Raw genomic sequence first — 15909 nt, forward strand, 5'->3', positions numbered from 1 at the left:
CCTTAGTACCTTCCCTTCCCTCAGCTTATTTTCTAATTCATCCTAATTCAGTTAGGTAGAAATCTAGTATTGATAATATACTTGCCATATTCCAACATTTACTCTCTTCGTATTACAGGTCATTAATTTTTACATGAATCTCCTGATGGAAAGAAATAAAAAACAAGGGTATCCAGCACTTTATGCATTCAGTACTTTCTTCTATCCGAAATTAAAGTCTGGGGGTTACCAGGCAGTGAAAAGATGGACCAAAGGGGTCAATCTCTTTGAACAGGAACTTATTCTGGTGCCTATTCATCGTAAGGTACATTGGAGCCTGGTGGTAAGTCGAGAGGTTTAATTGTTGGAGTTTGGATAATGACTGTTCTGTTAAATGCAGGCATACCTCAGAGATATTGCAGGTTCAGTTACAGACCACCGCTGTAAAGCAAATATCACAATAAAGAGAGTGACATCAATTTCTTGGTTTCCCAGTGCATATAAAAGTTATGTTTACACTACACTGTAGTCTATTAAGTCTGCAGTAACACTATATCTAAAAAACAATCTATGTACCTTAATTTAAAAATACTTTATTGCTAACTACTTTTTATGCTAACCATCATCTGAGCCTTCAGTGAGCTGTAATCTTTTCGCAATAGTAGCATCAACGGTCACTGATCACAGAGCACCATAACAAGTATAGTAATAATGAAAAAGTTTGAAATGTGAAGAATTACCAAGCTATGACACACAGACATGAAGTGAGCAAACACTGTTAGAAAAATGACGCTGATAGACTTGCTTAATGCAGGGTTGCCACAGACCTTCAATTTGTGAAAAATGCAGTGTCTGCAAAGCACAATAAAATGAAGTGTGCTGGAAATGAAGGTGACTCTTCTGTCTAGTGAGAGTCCCGTAGTATATGTTAAAGGCATACTCTGCAGAGTCCCTTCTTAGTTCTTGAGTTGAACAACTTAGAAAGCTACAAGACAGTCTGTGTAGTGGAGGAGCTTTGATTTTTAGTAGGAAAGAATTTTAATACACGTGGGTTATTTCATTACTTTTGTTTATAAGATGATAACAGGTTTATTGTAGTAAAGTAAAGGTATAAAGAAAAAGGCAAAAAAAAAAAATCTCATCACTCTGAGAGGACCACTAATGTTTTAAGGAATAAGTTTCTATGCCTTTCTCTAGGAATAGAAAAATATAATTTTATAGACATGGAGCTCATATCATCTGTGATGTTTTATGAAAAATGTGTCTTAGAAATCCATTCATGTTGGTACATATATTGATATTTTTTTAAATGCTTATCTTTTTAGAAATAAAATTCTCATTTTTGTGATGGTTGTTTCTGGATGTTGCATTTTTCCATTATAGGTGATAGACCTAAGAAAAAAGTGTCTTAAATATCTGGATTCTATGGGACAAAAGGGCCACAGGATCTGTGAGATTCTTCTGTAAGTAAAGGCTTAAAAACTTCAGTGTTGCCTCAGTGTGCCCTTTGTTAAGTGGTCTTTCTTCTTTCCATCCTCTGGTGGATGGTAGTCTAATGTGTAGTGAGAGCTATCTTCCTAGGTCCTAGTTGTTCACAACTTGACCTGAATCCATCTTTTTGTCTAAAAATAACCCCAAAATCTGATCTTAACTGAGAAATCTTATTTAATAGCATCATTGAAAAGAAGTCTGTCATATGTCATAATGTAAAATATATTTGATCAGAATCCCGTGATTTGAATTAGATTTCTCTGGGATTGATACATTAGTTCTCTCAATTCTTAAACCCACTCACTGATGTCTCTGTGCTTTCCATGATGGTTCGGTTTATCTCATAGAACCTGGAGGTAATTTTTAAGTTAAAACATGGTTTGTAGGCAACTGTTTTAATAGTAATTGCTAGAAACCTGCCTTTAAAGCATAGCCATCTATTAGCTATGTAAAGTGATGACAAGAATTTCACAGAGAGGAAGCAAATCAGTGAAACAAGTCTATTTTGAAACCCTTATGCTCACTGGAAGCAAATGCAGGTTCCAGTTTTTAATTTTAGTAAGGATACTTGGATAATTTTAATAAGGATACTTTAGTAGGGAACTCTTGTTGAATGATGTGAAGAAAAGTTAACAATAATTCAGTTCTTCTTTGATGTTGTTTTAGTGTAAAAGATCCTTTTTATTTATGGGTGTTTATCTTGAATAAAAAATATAGAGAAGAAATTTTTTTTTTTTGAGAAGAAATTTTTAAAAATCATAAGATACACCAAAATGTTTATAAAGCAGTTGTTTCCTTCTAGTCTTTTCTGCTTAAGATGTATGTAAAATGTGCATACATACATACGTGTGCACATACACATACATATAATCACATACTTATGAATGTTTTCATTGGAATCATATAGCAAAATTTTGTCTGTTGCTTATAATAGGATACCAAAAAACCATACTTTTATAACATTCATACTTTTTTTTCCCTCTCTCTCTCTCTTTTTTAATATATGAAGAGTTCAGCTTCTTTGGGTATCTGAGGCCCCCTCCCTTTCCTGATGCCCCTAGTCCAACTTTTCTCAATTTTTTTCATTATCACCTCCCCACTCCAAATTTTTTTTTAATTTAATTTCTCCATGACAAGAGAAAATAGTATTAGGGAAGAGACTTTTTTTGTTTGTTGGGTTGAGCTTTAGAGGGCTACAAACCATTGAAATATCTAAGATTTTTGCCTTCTAAGAACCGGTTTTCACCTCTCTGGTGGTGACATTGCTGCTCCCGTTGAGAGCGCATGCCCTAGCATAGCACTGGTTTACCTTTTATGCAGGTTAGGGTGAGAACTGAGATGCCTGTGTTAAATTTGATAACCCTCTGGAGATTTGGATAAAATTAAATCACTCTCAATACTTAAGTATATATCACTTAGGAATGAGGAAATTCTCTTACATAACCACAATGCCATTATCACACTTAAGAAAATTGGCAACCACTAATGTGTAATATATGATTCATGTTCTGATATCATCAGGTATCTTTTATAGCTTTTTTTCCTAATCTAGGAAGTCAGTCAGGGTTCATGCATGTAAGTAATGTCTCTTTAGTCTCCTTTAGTTTAGAATAGTCTCCTACATTTTTTTTTGTTTTCCATGGCAGTGCCTTTTTCTTTTTAAGACTCCAGGCCAGATGTCTTGTTTTATATCTATTTTTAAGTGAGAAAAAGCAAGTTATAGAATGAAGTACTTTTTTAAAATAGAATAAAATGTGTGTTTTAAAATGGGGTGGAGTAGAGAACTAGAATAGCAAACAGCAAACTGTTAATAGTAAATATTTCTAGAGTGGTTATTATGGGGTCTTTTGCATTTTACATTTTATGTTTTAATTTTTAAAATGTAACCATATATAATTTTTGTAATCAGAAACAACACAAAATAAAATGTAAAAAGCCAAAAACAATCATATTTTTAAAAATCTAACAGAGATGGATTTGAGAATGGCAGGTCTATTAAACATCACAATGTCTTTGTAGTCATAATGCTAAGTCTCCACAGGGATTCATCAATATATTCCTTCTTTGCTGTTTTTTCAGTCAGTATTTACAGGATGAAAGTAAGACCAAAAGAAATATTGACCTGAATGTTTTAGAGTGGACCCACTACAGCATGAAGCCACATGTAAGTGGTGATCATCTGTATTTCAAATACTTTGTTGCGTTTCCTGTCAGTAGCATATTATTTAGACTTGGCTTCCTTCCTCCCCTTACTCACTCATCCTTAGGCATGCATTCTCCTGAGGTGTACATCTTTAGAATGATCACTTCTAAGTCTTCAGAAGTTCATTTAACCAAGTTGTTTGCTTTTAAGCCTTTATCTTGTTTCTTAAACTATAAATGTTAAATATCTGCACGTCTCAAAAAATTGAGAAAAAAACACAACACAGTAAATTCAAGCCAGCTACTTTTCTTGGTTGGCATTAATGGAAATTTTAAAGCTCCTGTTCAAAACTTATCTGAGAAATTTGTATATTTATATCTTAAGGGTTCGATGCTGTGAGTCCTCAACAGTCAGGTGTGCTATTTGTGAATGTGCTTTGGATCGTGCCAGATTTGAATCTCATTCAGGGTTTAAAAATGCATACATCTGGGACTTCCTTAGTGGCGCAGTGGTTAAGAATCCTCCTGCCAGTGCAGGGAACACAGGTTCGAGCCCTGGTCTGGGAAGATCCCACATGCCGCGGAGCAACTAAGCCCGTGCACCACAACTACTGAGCCTGTGCTCTAGAACCTGTGAGCCACAACTACTGAGCTCGTGCGCCACAATTACCGAAGCCCGGGTGCCTGGAGCCTGTGCTCCACAACAAGAGAAGCCACCACAATGAGAAGGCTGCGCACTGCAACGAAGAGTAGCCCCGCTCGTTGCAGCTAGAGAAAGCCTGCTTGCAGAAACAAAGACCCAACGCAGCCAAAAATTAATTAATTTAAAAATGCATACGTCTTTTAGTCCTAATGGCTCCTTTTCTTTTTTAAAAAAATATTTATTTATTGGGCAGTGTCGGGTCTTAGTTGCGGCATGTGGGATCTTTATTGCCGCGTGCTGGATCTTTAGTTGCGGCAAGTGGGATCTTTCGTTGTAGCATGTGAACTCTTAGTTGCAGCATGTGGGATCTAGTTCCCGGACCAGGGTTTGAACCCATGCCCCCTGCATTGGGAGCGTGGAGTCTTTGCCACTGGACCGCTAGGGAAGTCCCCTCATGGCTCCTTTTTAAAGTAAGCTACATGAGTTCAATTTTAGCCCTAACCTCTATATAATGGCTGACTATCTTTATCCAAAAGCATTTTCATTTCTAAGTTGAATAATTAGAAGAGTAAGTGTTGAAATTTCCTGAGGAAAGCACAGATAAAAGAAGAGTTTGTTAGGATGAGTAACTGTGTTCGGGAATGGGAAATGTAATAAAGAAGACAAATTCTCTTCATTTGTGTGGTGGAGTCCATAGTTCTCTCCACTCTGTGAGAGATGCTGGGCTCAGGAGAGAAGTTTGAGGTACCTACCATATGTATGGGTGGTGTGCATTTTCAATCTTTTCCTTTTTACAATAATCATGTGTATTTTTTTGAATAAAAATTGAGTTATCATCTAGTGTGTTTTCCAGCAGTGGAATTAGACTCTCTTATACTCTTATTGCCCTTATAACTGACAGCCAAAGTGTGTAAAGGGCTGGCCAAGATTAGTGCGACACGGGCTTGGGGAATGTGTGAGTTTACTTCACCTGGGCTTTGAATCCACTGCCTTTGGTTTATGGTGCCTTTAAGTGCTGCTTGCAAGCAGTAGTGGTTTTTTTTTTTCAGGACAGAACTAAACATCATGGCAAGATTTCCTAACTGGTTAAACCCTATAAAGAGGCTTTTTTCTTTCTCCTGCTTGCAGCTGTGGGGGTCCAAGGCAGTAGTCTTAGTTTTCCGGCTAGGGAAGACAAGTCAGACTCTGCAGTATGGAAATAGGTTAGTTGTACTGTAAGCATATTTCTGATTGAACCACACTTAGCCCTTTTCAAAATTTATGAATGCCTCTGAAACAATTCTGACTAGAATTCCTGTTCCTGGTAATAAACCTTCTTTCAATTTGGTTTATATGAGAGCTGAGAGATGGAACTCTCACTTTGCTTTTCTCTTTCCTTCTAAAAAACATTTTCCATGAGGCTCACATACTCCCATGTCATGGGTTGGGTTTTTATGCCACATAAAGACTAATTGTGTTTGTGTGTGTGTGTATTTGTGTAATACCAGATTTAACATTTACCTTTATAATATTGTTTATCCACAGTAATATTTAGAAAAAGTCAAAGGAGTTTGTATTTGATGAAATTTCACCCCTTCCTTTCTTTTTTTTTTGTAATTTTAGGAGATTCCTCAACAGTTGAATGGGAGTGATTGTGGAATGTTTACTTGTAAATATGCAGATTATATCTCTAGGGACAAACCTATCACATTTACTCAGGTGAGTGGAGACCCCACCTCATCCATTTACTTGTTACTAAACAAGATAAACTCAGAGCATGTTACCAGTGCCTGGCACACATTAAGCTCTTAATAATGGTAGCTGTGCTACTATTATTGCTGTAAACCTTGGCCATAGCCCTACTCTTGCTAGTATCAGGGTTTGTCACTGTATCTGCTCTCACGTTTATCCTAGTCTTTGGTGACCAGTGGGGCAATTTGCATATCTCCGAACTCCAGTGTTCACTGGTTCTTGAGTATTTCTAATACTTTTAGCCAAAGAAGGAGGCAGAGCAGAATATGTAACAGCATGGGGAAATCAGGCCTTGTGAGAACTTAAGCTGCAGGTCTGAGATGTAACTATGAATCCTGATTTTCCTTTCTGTTCTGATTATTTTTGGTTCTCCATAGCTCTGCATTTGAGTGGAAATTCAAATATGTTGGGAACTCTTGAGTATTTATGTTTGTAATAGTGGATTCTCAGTCTTTTTACAACCAAGGACAACCTCCTTTAAAAAATAGTTTGCTTTAACAGACCTCATTTTGATAGCTACCAAATTGTACATATTGAATAGTAGGACTAATAATAACCCCATTCTAAGCTTTTGAACAACATGAACTAACTAGGGCTCCCGTGCTGAATTAATACAATTGGTTAGCTTCAGCAGTTTTACTAAGAATAAATAAGTAATTTTTTACTACATGTTTTGAGCTATTTAAAATAATTTATGAATCCATGTGTTAAGACTTTTTAGGCCTCTTCACACTAGTTTATAGTAAAATGGTATATCCAACTATTTATAAGGAAACTCCAGGAGTACCTCAAGGGTATCTGATTTCATCAAAAAGAGTTACAGGTGGTTTTGGATTTGTCTTGCATGTTGTTGCTTTGAAAATTGGACCATGTAGTGATTATCAGTTAAAGCAGAATAATATATTAAGAAAAGCATCTAAAAAAAAAAAAAGAAAAAAAAAAAGAAAAGCATCTAATTCTTTGATGCTTCTAAAGAAGGAGTTATTTATTCTCTGAACCTAATGACATGAGATTTGAAGGGGGGAAGTTGCTATTTGAACAGAATTGGCCGTGGACAACATTTGGTATAGCAGAGTAATTTGCAGGTTTGTTTTTTTCTTTTTTTAAATAGACTTCATGTTTTTCTCATAAGAAAGCAGAATATGTTCATTTTAGAATGTTTTGAAATACAGATGAGTAGAAAAGTTACTTTTTGTGCCACCACTTAGCTATTTCCCTTTTTGGTACACGTTTTTGTTATGAAGTTGTTGTTGGACTCTATTGTATAATTCTGCATCCTGCTTTGATTTTCCTTAACACGTAAAAATGCTTATGATACATATAATAATACAAATAACCTCCTTTTTTTATGGCTTTGTAAGTCTGTACCATGATGCGGAAAAGTCAAGGCTTACACAAAGGACATTGACATCCTACTTTATTTACATGCTACAACTAAAGGTTGTTGACGCTGGGCACTTTCATGTGTGATGTATGTGTTACTTGTGGATTCTCTGCAGCACCAGATGCCTCTGTTCCGGAAGAAGATGGTGTGGGAAATCCTTCATCAGCAGTTGCTGTGAGAACGCCCTGCCGCAGTCCCTCCCGCTGCTGGTGGTTCTTTCACGGATGGACGTTTCCATATACCTCATGCATTGTGGGTTAAAAAGTCCTTGCATCACCTCTGTTCTCTCACAGGTACTGAGCTGTTAGAAGTGCATGAAGGCCCCTCTCTGCACCCTAGTCCTGACTTGGTGTGTGGAGGGCTGCTTGCAACCCTGTTTATAAGGCCATGCCTGCTCAGAGCCCTGGACTGTCAACCCACACAAGAACAAACGCTAATTAATACTTTTTTTAAGATTTTTTTTTTTCCCTATGAATGTGGAAAATGCAGAATTTATTCTATGATTTGTTTTTTCTGTGTGTTTGTTCACGTGTATTCATTCACTCACTCATTTGCAAACATAATGGGCAGTGGCTGTTTTCTGCTGCTCTTTTAAAGTTAACTCTAAATTTCTCATTTGAACTATTTATTTCTGAAAGGAATGTTAAGCTGCCACTCCCTGCTGAAGATCAGGAGGGAAAGCAGTGGGGGAAGGAAGGGTTAATTAACTTCTCTAGCTGGAGCAGTAACTGCTGACTTGAAGCAGGAGGTCTTCTTTCTTTTGAGGCTTGAAAATGCCAGGAGAAGCACTGTGGTGTAGGGCTCTGGTTGCCTTTCAGAGGAAGTTCCACACTACAGCATTGGCATGGTGTCGTGGAAAAGTGGAACTGTGGCCAAGGAACTCTGGCTATCCAAGTGTCTTCAGAAGAGTGTCGTGGTCATCCTAAAGAGACTTCCCTTTCTGGAAATGAGGTGACTTGGCTACTCTTGAAACTGGATTTGAAGTCACTGTAAACCCTAAATCTTCATTTTCATCCCAGATCTGGTTGAGTATAAGCCTCAGATATGTAAGGGCTGGCCTGAGCTGTTTATTTCAAAAGATACTATTCAGTTTAAAGCTATTTTCCTCAAAGTTTTTTTTCTATATATAAAGCCAAAATTAAGTTTTGTACTCATTAGTATTTACATTTCCCCATTCCACCGCCACTGAAATCTGTGCAAGAAAATTTAGTACTTGGCTCTGAGGTTGCCAGTTATACAGTAGTCTATTTTGCCTATGAAATTTGTATTTAACTGTTTTGTTCATTAAAAACCTTACAGTGGTTACGCATATTTAATTTCAGAAAGTTTAGAGTTGGTCAGAACATATTTTGCAAGATCTAGTGCCTAGTGTTGCTTTTCTGATGTAATAAAAGGTTGTCTGGCAGAACCTGAAAAGTATATGCTGATTTCTAACCCTTTCCCTACTTAAACCTCCCACACTTCTCCTTGTTCACAAAAGTAAGAGGTCAAACCAGAAAAACTGGGCATCTGTTAGCTATGAATCAACATGTCTGCCACCTGGAGGCCCTGGCTTCTGGTCGCAGAGGCATACTCTTTTTTTTTTTTTTTTTTTTAATTTATTTATTTAATTTTGGCTGCATTGGGTCTTCGTTGCTGTGTGTGGGCTTTGTTGCGGCGAGCAGGGGCTGTTCTTCGTTGCAGTGTGTGGGCTCTAGGCACGCAGGCTTCAGTAACTGTGGCACATGGGCTCGGTAGTTGTGGCTCGCAGGCTCTAGAGCGCAGGCTCAGTAGTTGTGGCGCACGGGCTTAGTTGCTCCACAGCATGTGGGATCTTCCTGGACCAGGGCTCGAACTCGTGTCCCCTGCATTGGCAGGCGGATTCTTAACCACTGTGCCACCAGGGAAGCCCTACAGAGGCATACTCTTGCAGGCAGTTTTCCCTGAGATGTGTAAAAGTCTTGGTATAGGACCTGGGGCCTGTGGTGAGGATTGAAACCGCTGTGCCTACTTGATGGTCAAACCAGAGGACGTGTGCTTAGGTGATGATTAAATAGTGAGCCAGTTGGGCTGAGTCTCCCTCAAGCTTAGGCTGTACAGAGAACCCTGCCTGCAGCCTCCGTTCTTTTCTTGAGGCTTCTGGAGCTGTGCCAGTATGTATTGGGATCAGGCAGCGGGCACGGCCAAGAAAGGCCAGAGATTTACTGGGTCTGCAATGCACTGAACGCCTGGTTCCCACTTGGCACTAGTAGGTTTCACCTGAGAATTTAGAACCTTGGTTAAGATTTGTTCCATGTGGGGTAAATCCTTTTAGGAATGGCAGCCCAAATGAGTGATGGTAGGGGTTAATGTATTTGTATTACAAGTATTTGGAGGGGCTTCTTAGAGCAGCATTCACTGAGCTTTCCACTAATGTGATTCTTCAGGATAGCTCTTAATAATCTTCTAGGACATAATGAATTGATGAGAACAGAGAGTCAAGTTGGAGAATGCCATTCTACTTAACCCTGAGTTTCTGAATTTAATAGGAGATAACACAGCCATGCTTCTCTAGGCACTGACATTTCTCTGTACAGATACTTGTTGGTAATAGAATTTTAATACCTAAACAGTTTATGAGAAAAGCAGCCAGCTACTGATAATTTGCTAATTATCAGTAGCAAATTATTAACATTAAAGCCAGTGAGAAAGATATCTATATCTCTCTCTATATTTTATTGCAGTAGTTTGGGGGTCTGAAAAAAAGTTGGAGTGAACCATTGTTCTTTTTTTAGTAGGCAGTCTCTCCTAAAGATTGATGATGAAGAAGAAAAAAAAACCCCACAACTGTTGGTGAGCAAATGTCTTTCTCATTTTTGACCTTTGAGCCAGGAGGAGGGTGGGAGGGAAACAGACTTGGGGCCTATGGAAGATATCTGGAGAGCCCCTTATTCTACCTCAGTTACCTAAGGCTATTAGAACTTCTGATCTTTTCCTCCTAAGCGCAGCTTGGGGAATGCCATGTTGAATGGTGGATGTTTGCCTGCACTGAGAGGAGTTGCTTGGTGCTGGGACCAAGGTGTGGGTGCAGGGAGAATGTGTCCCTGAAGATATATTGAACTTCAGATATGAATAAATAAATATGGTGGAGAAATTTAAGTTTGTAACAACCTTAGTACTATAGTTAAGCTACACAGTTTAAATTGGCTTTTGTGAGGGAATTCCCTGGTGGTCCAGTGGTTAGGACTCTGCGCTTTCACTGCCGAGGGCGCGGGTTCAATCGCTGGCTGGGGAACTAAGATTCCACAAGCCAAGCGGCACAGCCAAAAAAATAAATAAAAAATTTTTTAAAAAATAGGCTTTCGTGAACTAATTGGGAACCTAATCTCTTTATGATAGTTTCTTTAAGAAAAGCTCTAGGTACCCAATATTCAAACAAATTTTTGGTAATTGTTTGTAAGTTGGGGATCTAGGTGTCTGTATTGCTTTGGTGATTTTTTTTTTTTTTAAATTTATCTAATATATACAAGGAAGGGTTTGGGTGTTTGAAATAGGTGTTGATTTTATCTATTTATCAATAAATTCATCTCTTGGGGCTTCCCTGGTGGCGCAGTGGTTGAGAATCTGCCTGCCAATGCAGGGGACACGGGTTCGAGCCCTGGTCTGGGAAGATCCCGCATGCCGCGGAGCAACTGGGCCCGTGAGCCACAATTACTGAGCCTGCATGTCTGGAGCCTGTGCTCCGCAACAAGAGAGGCTGCGATAGTGAGAGGCCCGCGCACCGCGATGAAGAGTGGCCCCCACTTGCCGCAACTAGAGAAAGCCCTCACACAGAAACGAAGACCCAACACAGCCATAGATAGATAAATAAATAAATAAATAAACTAAAAAATAAATAAATAAATAAATAAATAAATAAATAAATTCATCTCTTTAATTCAGTGGCTTTCAAATATTTTTGATTGCAACTCATAGTAATAAATGTATTTTTTGGCTGCGCCGCAAATTTATTTTAAAAAATTTTTAAAAATCAGTGTGACCACCACATTGATTTCTCAACCCACGAATGGATAGAAATCCAGCTTGAAAAACACTGCTCTAAATGAACTGACAGCAAAATGCAAATTATGTTCAAAACTATAATGCTCGCGACCACAAAAATACAACAAACGTGGGGTTGTTTTGAGATGAATCAATCTAAATCTAGGAAAACGGGCCAGAAGTTTTCAGACCCTCAATGGAAATACGTGGTTAAACAATCCTTGTTCTTCAGGTTTTTACATTGGAACTTCGTGAAATATGTTCAGTAGAAGTCTTATTACTTCTATGTAGGATGTAAAACAAAGGGTTCTGTGGCCCAGTGGATGTGTGTACCATGTCTTTTCCTCCTGGGGATGCATGGCAAACGTAATAAATTAATGTCTTAACCTAGTGTGTCTAAAAACTTGGACGTTGAGCCCTCTGTGTTGACACCTGTGGAACTGTTTTGTGAAATACAGTTTGGCATGCGCCAGGAGAAGCAACATAGAGTTCTTGGAAGCATATGCTTCAAATATACATTGGGGAAGTATCCCCTCTCCCCATCTCAGGCCCCCCCCGCCAAGCACACACACTGCCTCCTTAAGGGCATGTGGTGATCATAGTCTGTGGTGCCACTTATATTTTTCTTTAATTGTATCAGTAATAGGTGTTCATAGTAGAAAAATAAAATACTGATAAAAGTTAAAGAATAAGGGCTTCCCTGGTGGCGCAGTGGTTGAGAATTTGCCTGCCAATGCAGGGGACACGGGTTCGAGCCCTGGTCTGGGAAGATCCCACATGCCGCGGAGCAAGTAAGCCCGTGAGCCACAATTACCGAGCCTGCGCGTCTGGAGCCTGTGCTCTGCAACAAGAGAGGCCGCGACAGTGAGAGGCCCGCGCACCGCGATGAAGAGTGGCCCCCACTTGCTGCAACTAGAGAAAGCCCTCGCACAGAGATGAAGACCCAACACAGCCAAAAATAAATAAATAAATAATTTTTTTAAAAAAAGTTAAAGAATAAGAGTTCTGTAAACTCACCACCCAGAGTTAATAACTCTTAACATTAACATTCTGGTATATATCCTGGCCTTTGGTATATACTCTGTCACGTGTGTATTAATAAGTGTGTGTGTTGTGCACGCTTGTGCAAGTATATATATATTTTTTTTGTTATTAACAAATATGGAATCACTATGTGGCCTATATAACCCCCTTTCCACTTAATTTATGTTGAACATATTTTCATGTCAATAAATATTGACATCTTAATTGTCGTGTAGTGTTCCAGCATATGGTTATAACATAATTTATTTAATCAGTATTGTTAGACATACTGTCTTGCAGTGTTTTCAGTTATTCTCTTAGGAGAAGTTCTTAGAATTAAAATTTCTAAATTAAAGTTACATCTATTTTTTTTTAAATCAGAGGTAAAAATCACCCATTAGTATTTTGACTTTTCTTCTGGCACAGGCTGATGACCTGTACCTCCATTGATTTAAGTTTTATAATATTTTTCATGTGTAGGTCTTCTGGATAAGTTCATTCTGAAGGATTTAATGTCTCATTTTAGTGGACAATTTTATCTTTATTCAACTACTTTACAAAAAACTTTTTATTATGGAAATTTTAAGACATAAACAATCATCACCACCTTTCAGCAGTTACTAAAATGTGGCTAATGTTGATTCACCTTTTTTTCATGGGAGGGGGAGAGTCTGGAGTATATTAAAGCAAAACCCAGACATGTCTTTCTACCTAAACACTTAAGAATGTCTCCCTAACATATAATAACTTAAAAAAAAAGCCTTTGTCATTTTTACATGTAACAAAATTGGTAAGAATTTGCCAGTACCATCTAATAAATAGTTCATATTCAAGTTTCCCTGATAATTAAAACGTTTTATTACATTCTTCTAATCAGGATATATAGTGGGTTGAATGGTGGCCCCAAAAAACATATGTCCACATCCTTATCCTTGGAACCTGTATTACTTTCTTTGGCAAAAGATGTGATTAAGATCTGGAGAAAAGGAATTTATCCTGGATTGTCTGGGTGTGCCGTAAGTGCAATCACATGCCATATAAGAAAGAAGCAGACAGTTTTGAGATGGATAAGGCAGAGGCGTTGAAATGGGCCTAGGCAGTGTTTATTTTTATACCCATTTTTAGGTATAAACAAAATCTGGAAAAAGACACCCAAGTGTTAATGATTGGCTGGACAGGCTCTGTTGCTTTCTAATTTATAAACTTGTGTTTGGAGTTAAAAATTAAAAAAAGGAAGAGGCAATGAGACTACTACAGAAGCAAGACTGGAGTGATGCTACCACAAGCCAAGGAAGCCTGGAGCCACCAGAGCTGGAAGAGCCTTCAGAGGGAACCTGGCCGTGATGACACCTTGATTTCAGGCTTCTGGCTCCAAAACTGTGAGAGAATAAATTTCTGCTGTTTAAGTCCATCAAATCTGTGGTAGTTACAGCAGTCTCAGAACAGTAATATGGGATCCAGTAAAATGTACACGTTGCCGTTGGTTATTATATCTCTTGAGTCTCTTTTATTCAACAGTAGTCTCCTTCCTTGTACTATTATTTATTAGAGAAACTGGGTGTTCCTGCGGAAAATCCCACTTCTAAATTTGGCTTATAACTCCTTGGTGGTTTTTAACTACTTCCTCTATCCCTTGTATTTCATGTAAACTGGTAAGCTTGATCTAGAGGCTTGATCAGATTCAGGTTGAATTTATTAGGCAAGGATACTTCATTAGTGGTCATACTGTATTGTGTCACATGATGCATAATGTCTACTTGTTCCACTTACTGGTGCTACGATTGATCTGTAATTCAGGCTGTCAGAGTTCCTATTCATCTTTCTCCTCTTGGTTTTAAATTTAATTGATGATCCATTATTAAGAGGTACAAAATGGTGATTTTCGAATTCTATCATTTCTCTATGTTAATTACCTTGAATTCTTCTATAAAAGAAAAACTTCTTATCAACTGATTTGGTTACCCTGAAATGCACTGCAACTAGGAAAAAATACGACTTTTAAAAATTTCTTTATTTTATTGAAATAGTTGATTTACAATATTATATTAGTTTCAACTGTATAACATAGTGATTTAAAATTTTTATAGATTATACTCCATTTAAAATTATTATATAAAATATTGGCTATGTTCCCTGTGCTGTACAATATATCCTTGTAGCTTATTTATTTTATACATAGTAATTTGTAAGTCTTAATCCCCTACCCCTATCTTGTCCCTCTCCCCTTCCCTCTCCCCACTGGTTTGTTCTCTATATCTCAGTCTGTATCTGTTACATTCATTTGTTTTATTTTTTAGATTCCACATATGAGTGATAACATGGAGTATTTGTCTTTCTCTGACTTCTTTCACTAAGCATAATACCTCCAGGTCCATTCATGTTGTTGCAAACGGCAAAATTTCATTCTTGTTTTTAAATGGCTGAGTAATATTCCTCTGTGTGTGTGTGTGTGTGTGTGTGTGTGTGTCACATCTTCTTTATCGCTTTATCTGCTGATGGACTTAGGTTGCTTCCATGTCTTGGCTATTGTAAATAATGCCATGAACATTGGGGTGTATGTATCTTTTTGAATTAGTGTTCTGATTTATTCCAGAGTGGAGTTCCTGGGTCATATGGCAGTTCTATTTTTAGTTCTTTTAGGAACCTCCATACTGTTTTCCACAGTGGTTGCACTAATTTACATTCCTGGCAACAGAGTATGAGGGTTCCCTTTTCTCCACATCCTCACCAACATTTGTTATTTGTGTTCTTTTTGATGATAGCCGTTCTGACAGGTGTGAGGTGATATCTCATTATGGTTCTGATTCACATTTATCTGATGTTGAGCTTTTCATGTGCCCATTGGCCATCTGTATGTCGTGTCTATTCAGGTCTTCTGCCCAGTTTTAAATCAGCTTATCTGTTTTTTTTTTTTTTTTTTTAAATTTTATTTATTTATTTATTCTTGGCTGCATTGGGTCTTCGTTTCTGTGTGAGGTCTTTCTCTAGTTGCGGCAAGCGGGGGCCACTCTTCATCGCGGTGCACGGGCCTCTCACTGTCGTGGCCTCTCTTGTTGCGGAGCACAGGCTCCAGACGCGCAGGCTCAGTAGTTGTGGCTCATGGGCCCAGTTGCTCCGCGGCATGTGGGATCTTCCCAGACCAGGGCTCGAACCCGTGTCCCCTGCATTGGCAGGCAGACTCTCAACCACTGCGCCACCAGGGAAGCCCAGCTTATCTGTTTTTTTGATGTGAGTTGTTTGAGCTGTTTATGTATTTTGGATATTTTGGATATTAGCCCCTTATCAGTCATATCATTAGCAAATATTTTCTCCCATTATGTAGGTTGTCTTTTTTGTTTTGTTGATGGTTTCCTGTGCTGTGCAAAAGCTTTTAAGTTTAATTAGGTCCTATTTGTTTATTTTTGCTTTTGTTTCCTTTGCCTTAGGAGGCAGATCCAAAATAACACTGCTCAGATTTATGTCAAAGAGTGTTCTGCCTATGTTTTCTTTTGGGAGTTTTATGGTTTCCAGTCTTACA

The 15909-nt window shown here is 38.2% G+C and overlaps 1 protein-coding gene across 1 annotated transcript in view; it reads left to right on the forward strand.

Moving 5' to 3' along the window:
* SENP2 (SUMO specific peptidase 2) overlaps positions 1-8778 on the forward strand; it is a 31671-nt gene extending 22893 nt beyond the window's left edge. The window contains exons 13-17 of the mRNA XM_007195269.2: positions 119-322; positions 1363-1442; positions 3550-3634; positions 5858-5953; positions 7486-8778. Of these exons, the coding sequence (XP_007195331.1) occupies positions 119-322; positions 1363-1442; positions 3550-3634; positions 5858-5953; positions 7486-7548 (528 nt within the window). The 3' untranslated portion in view covers positions 7549-8778. The remainder of the gene's footprint in view (positions 1-118; positions 323-1362; positions 1443-3549; positions 3635-5857; positions 5954-7485) is intronic.
* The last annotated feature ends 7131 nt before the right edge of the window (positions 8779-15909 follow it).

This window comes from Balaenoptera acutorostrata, chromosome 4 (genome assembly GCF_949987535.1).
Source record: "Balaenoptera acutorostrata chromosome 4, mBalAcu1.1, whole genome shotgun sequence".
Taxonomy (NCBI): Eukaryota; Metazoa; Chordata; class Mammalia; order Artiodactyla; family Balaenopteridae; genus Balaenoptera; species Balaenoptera acutorostrata.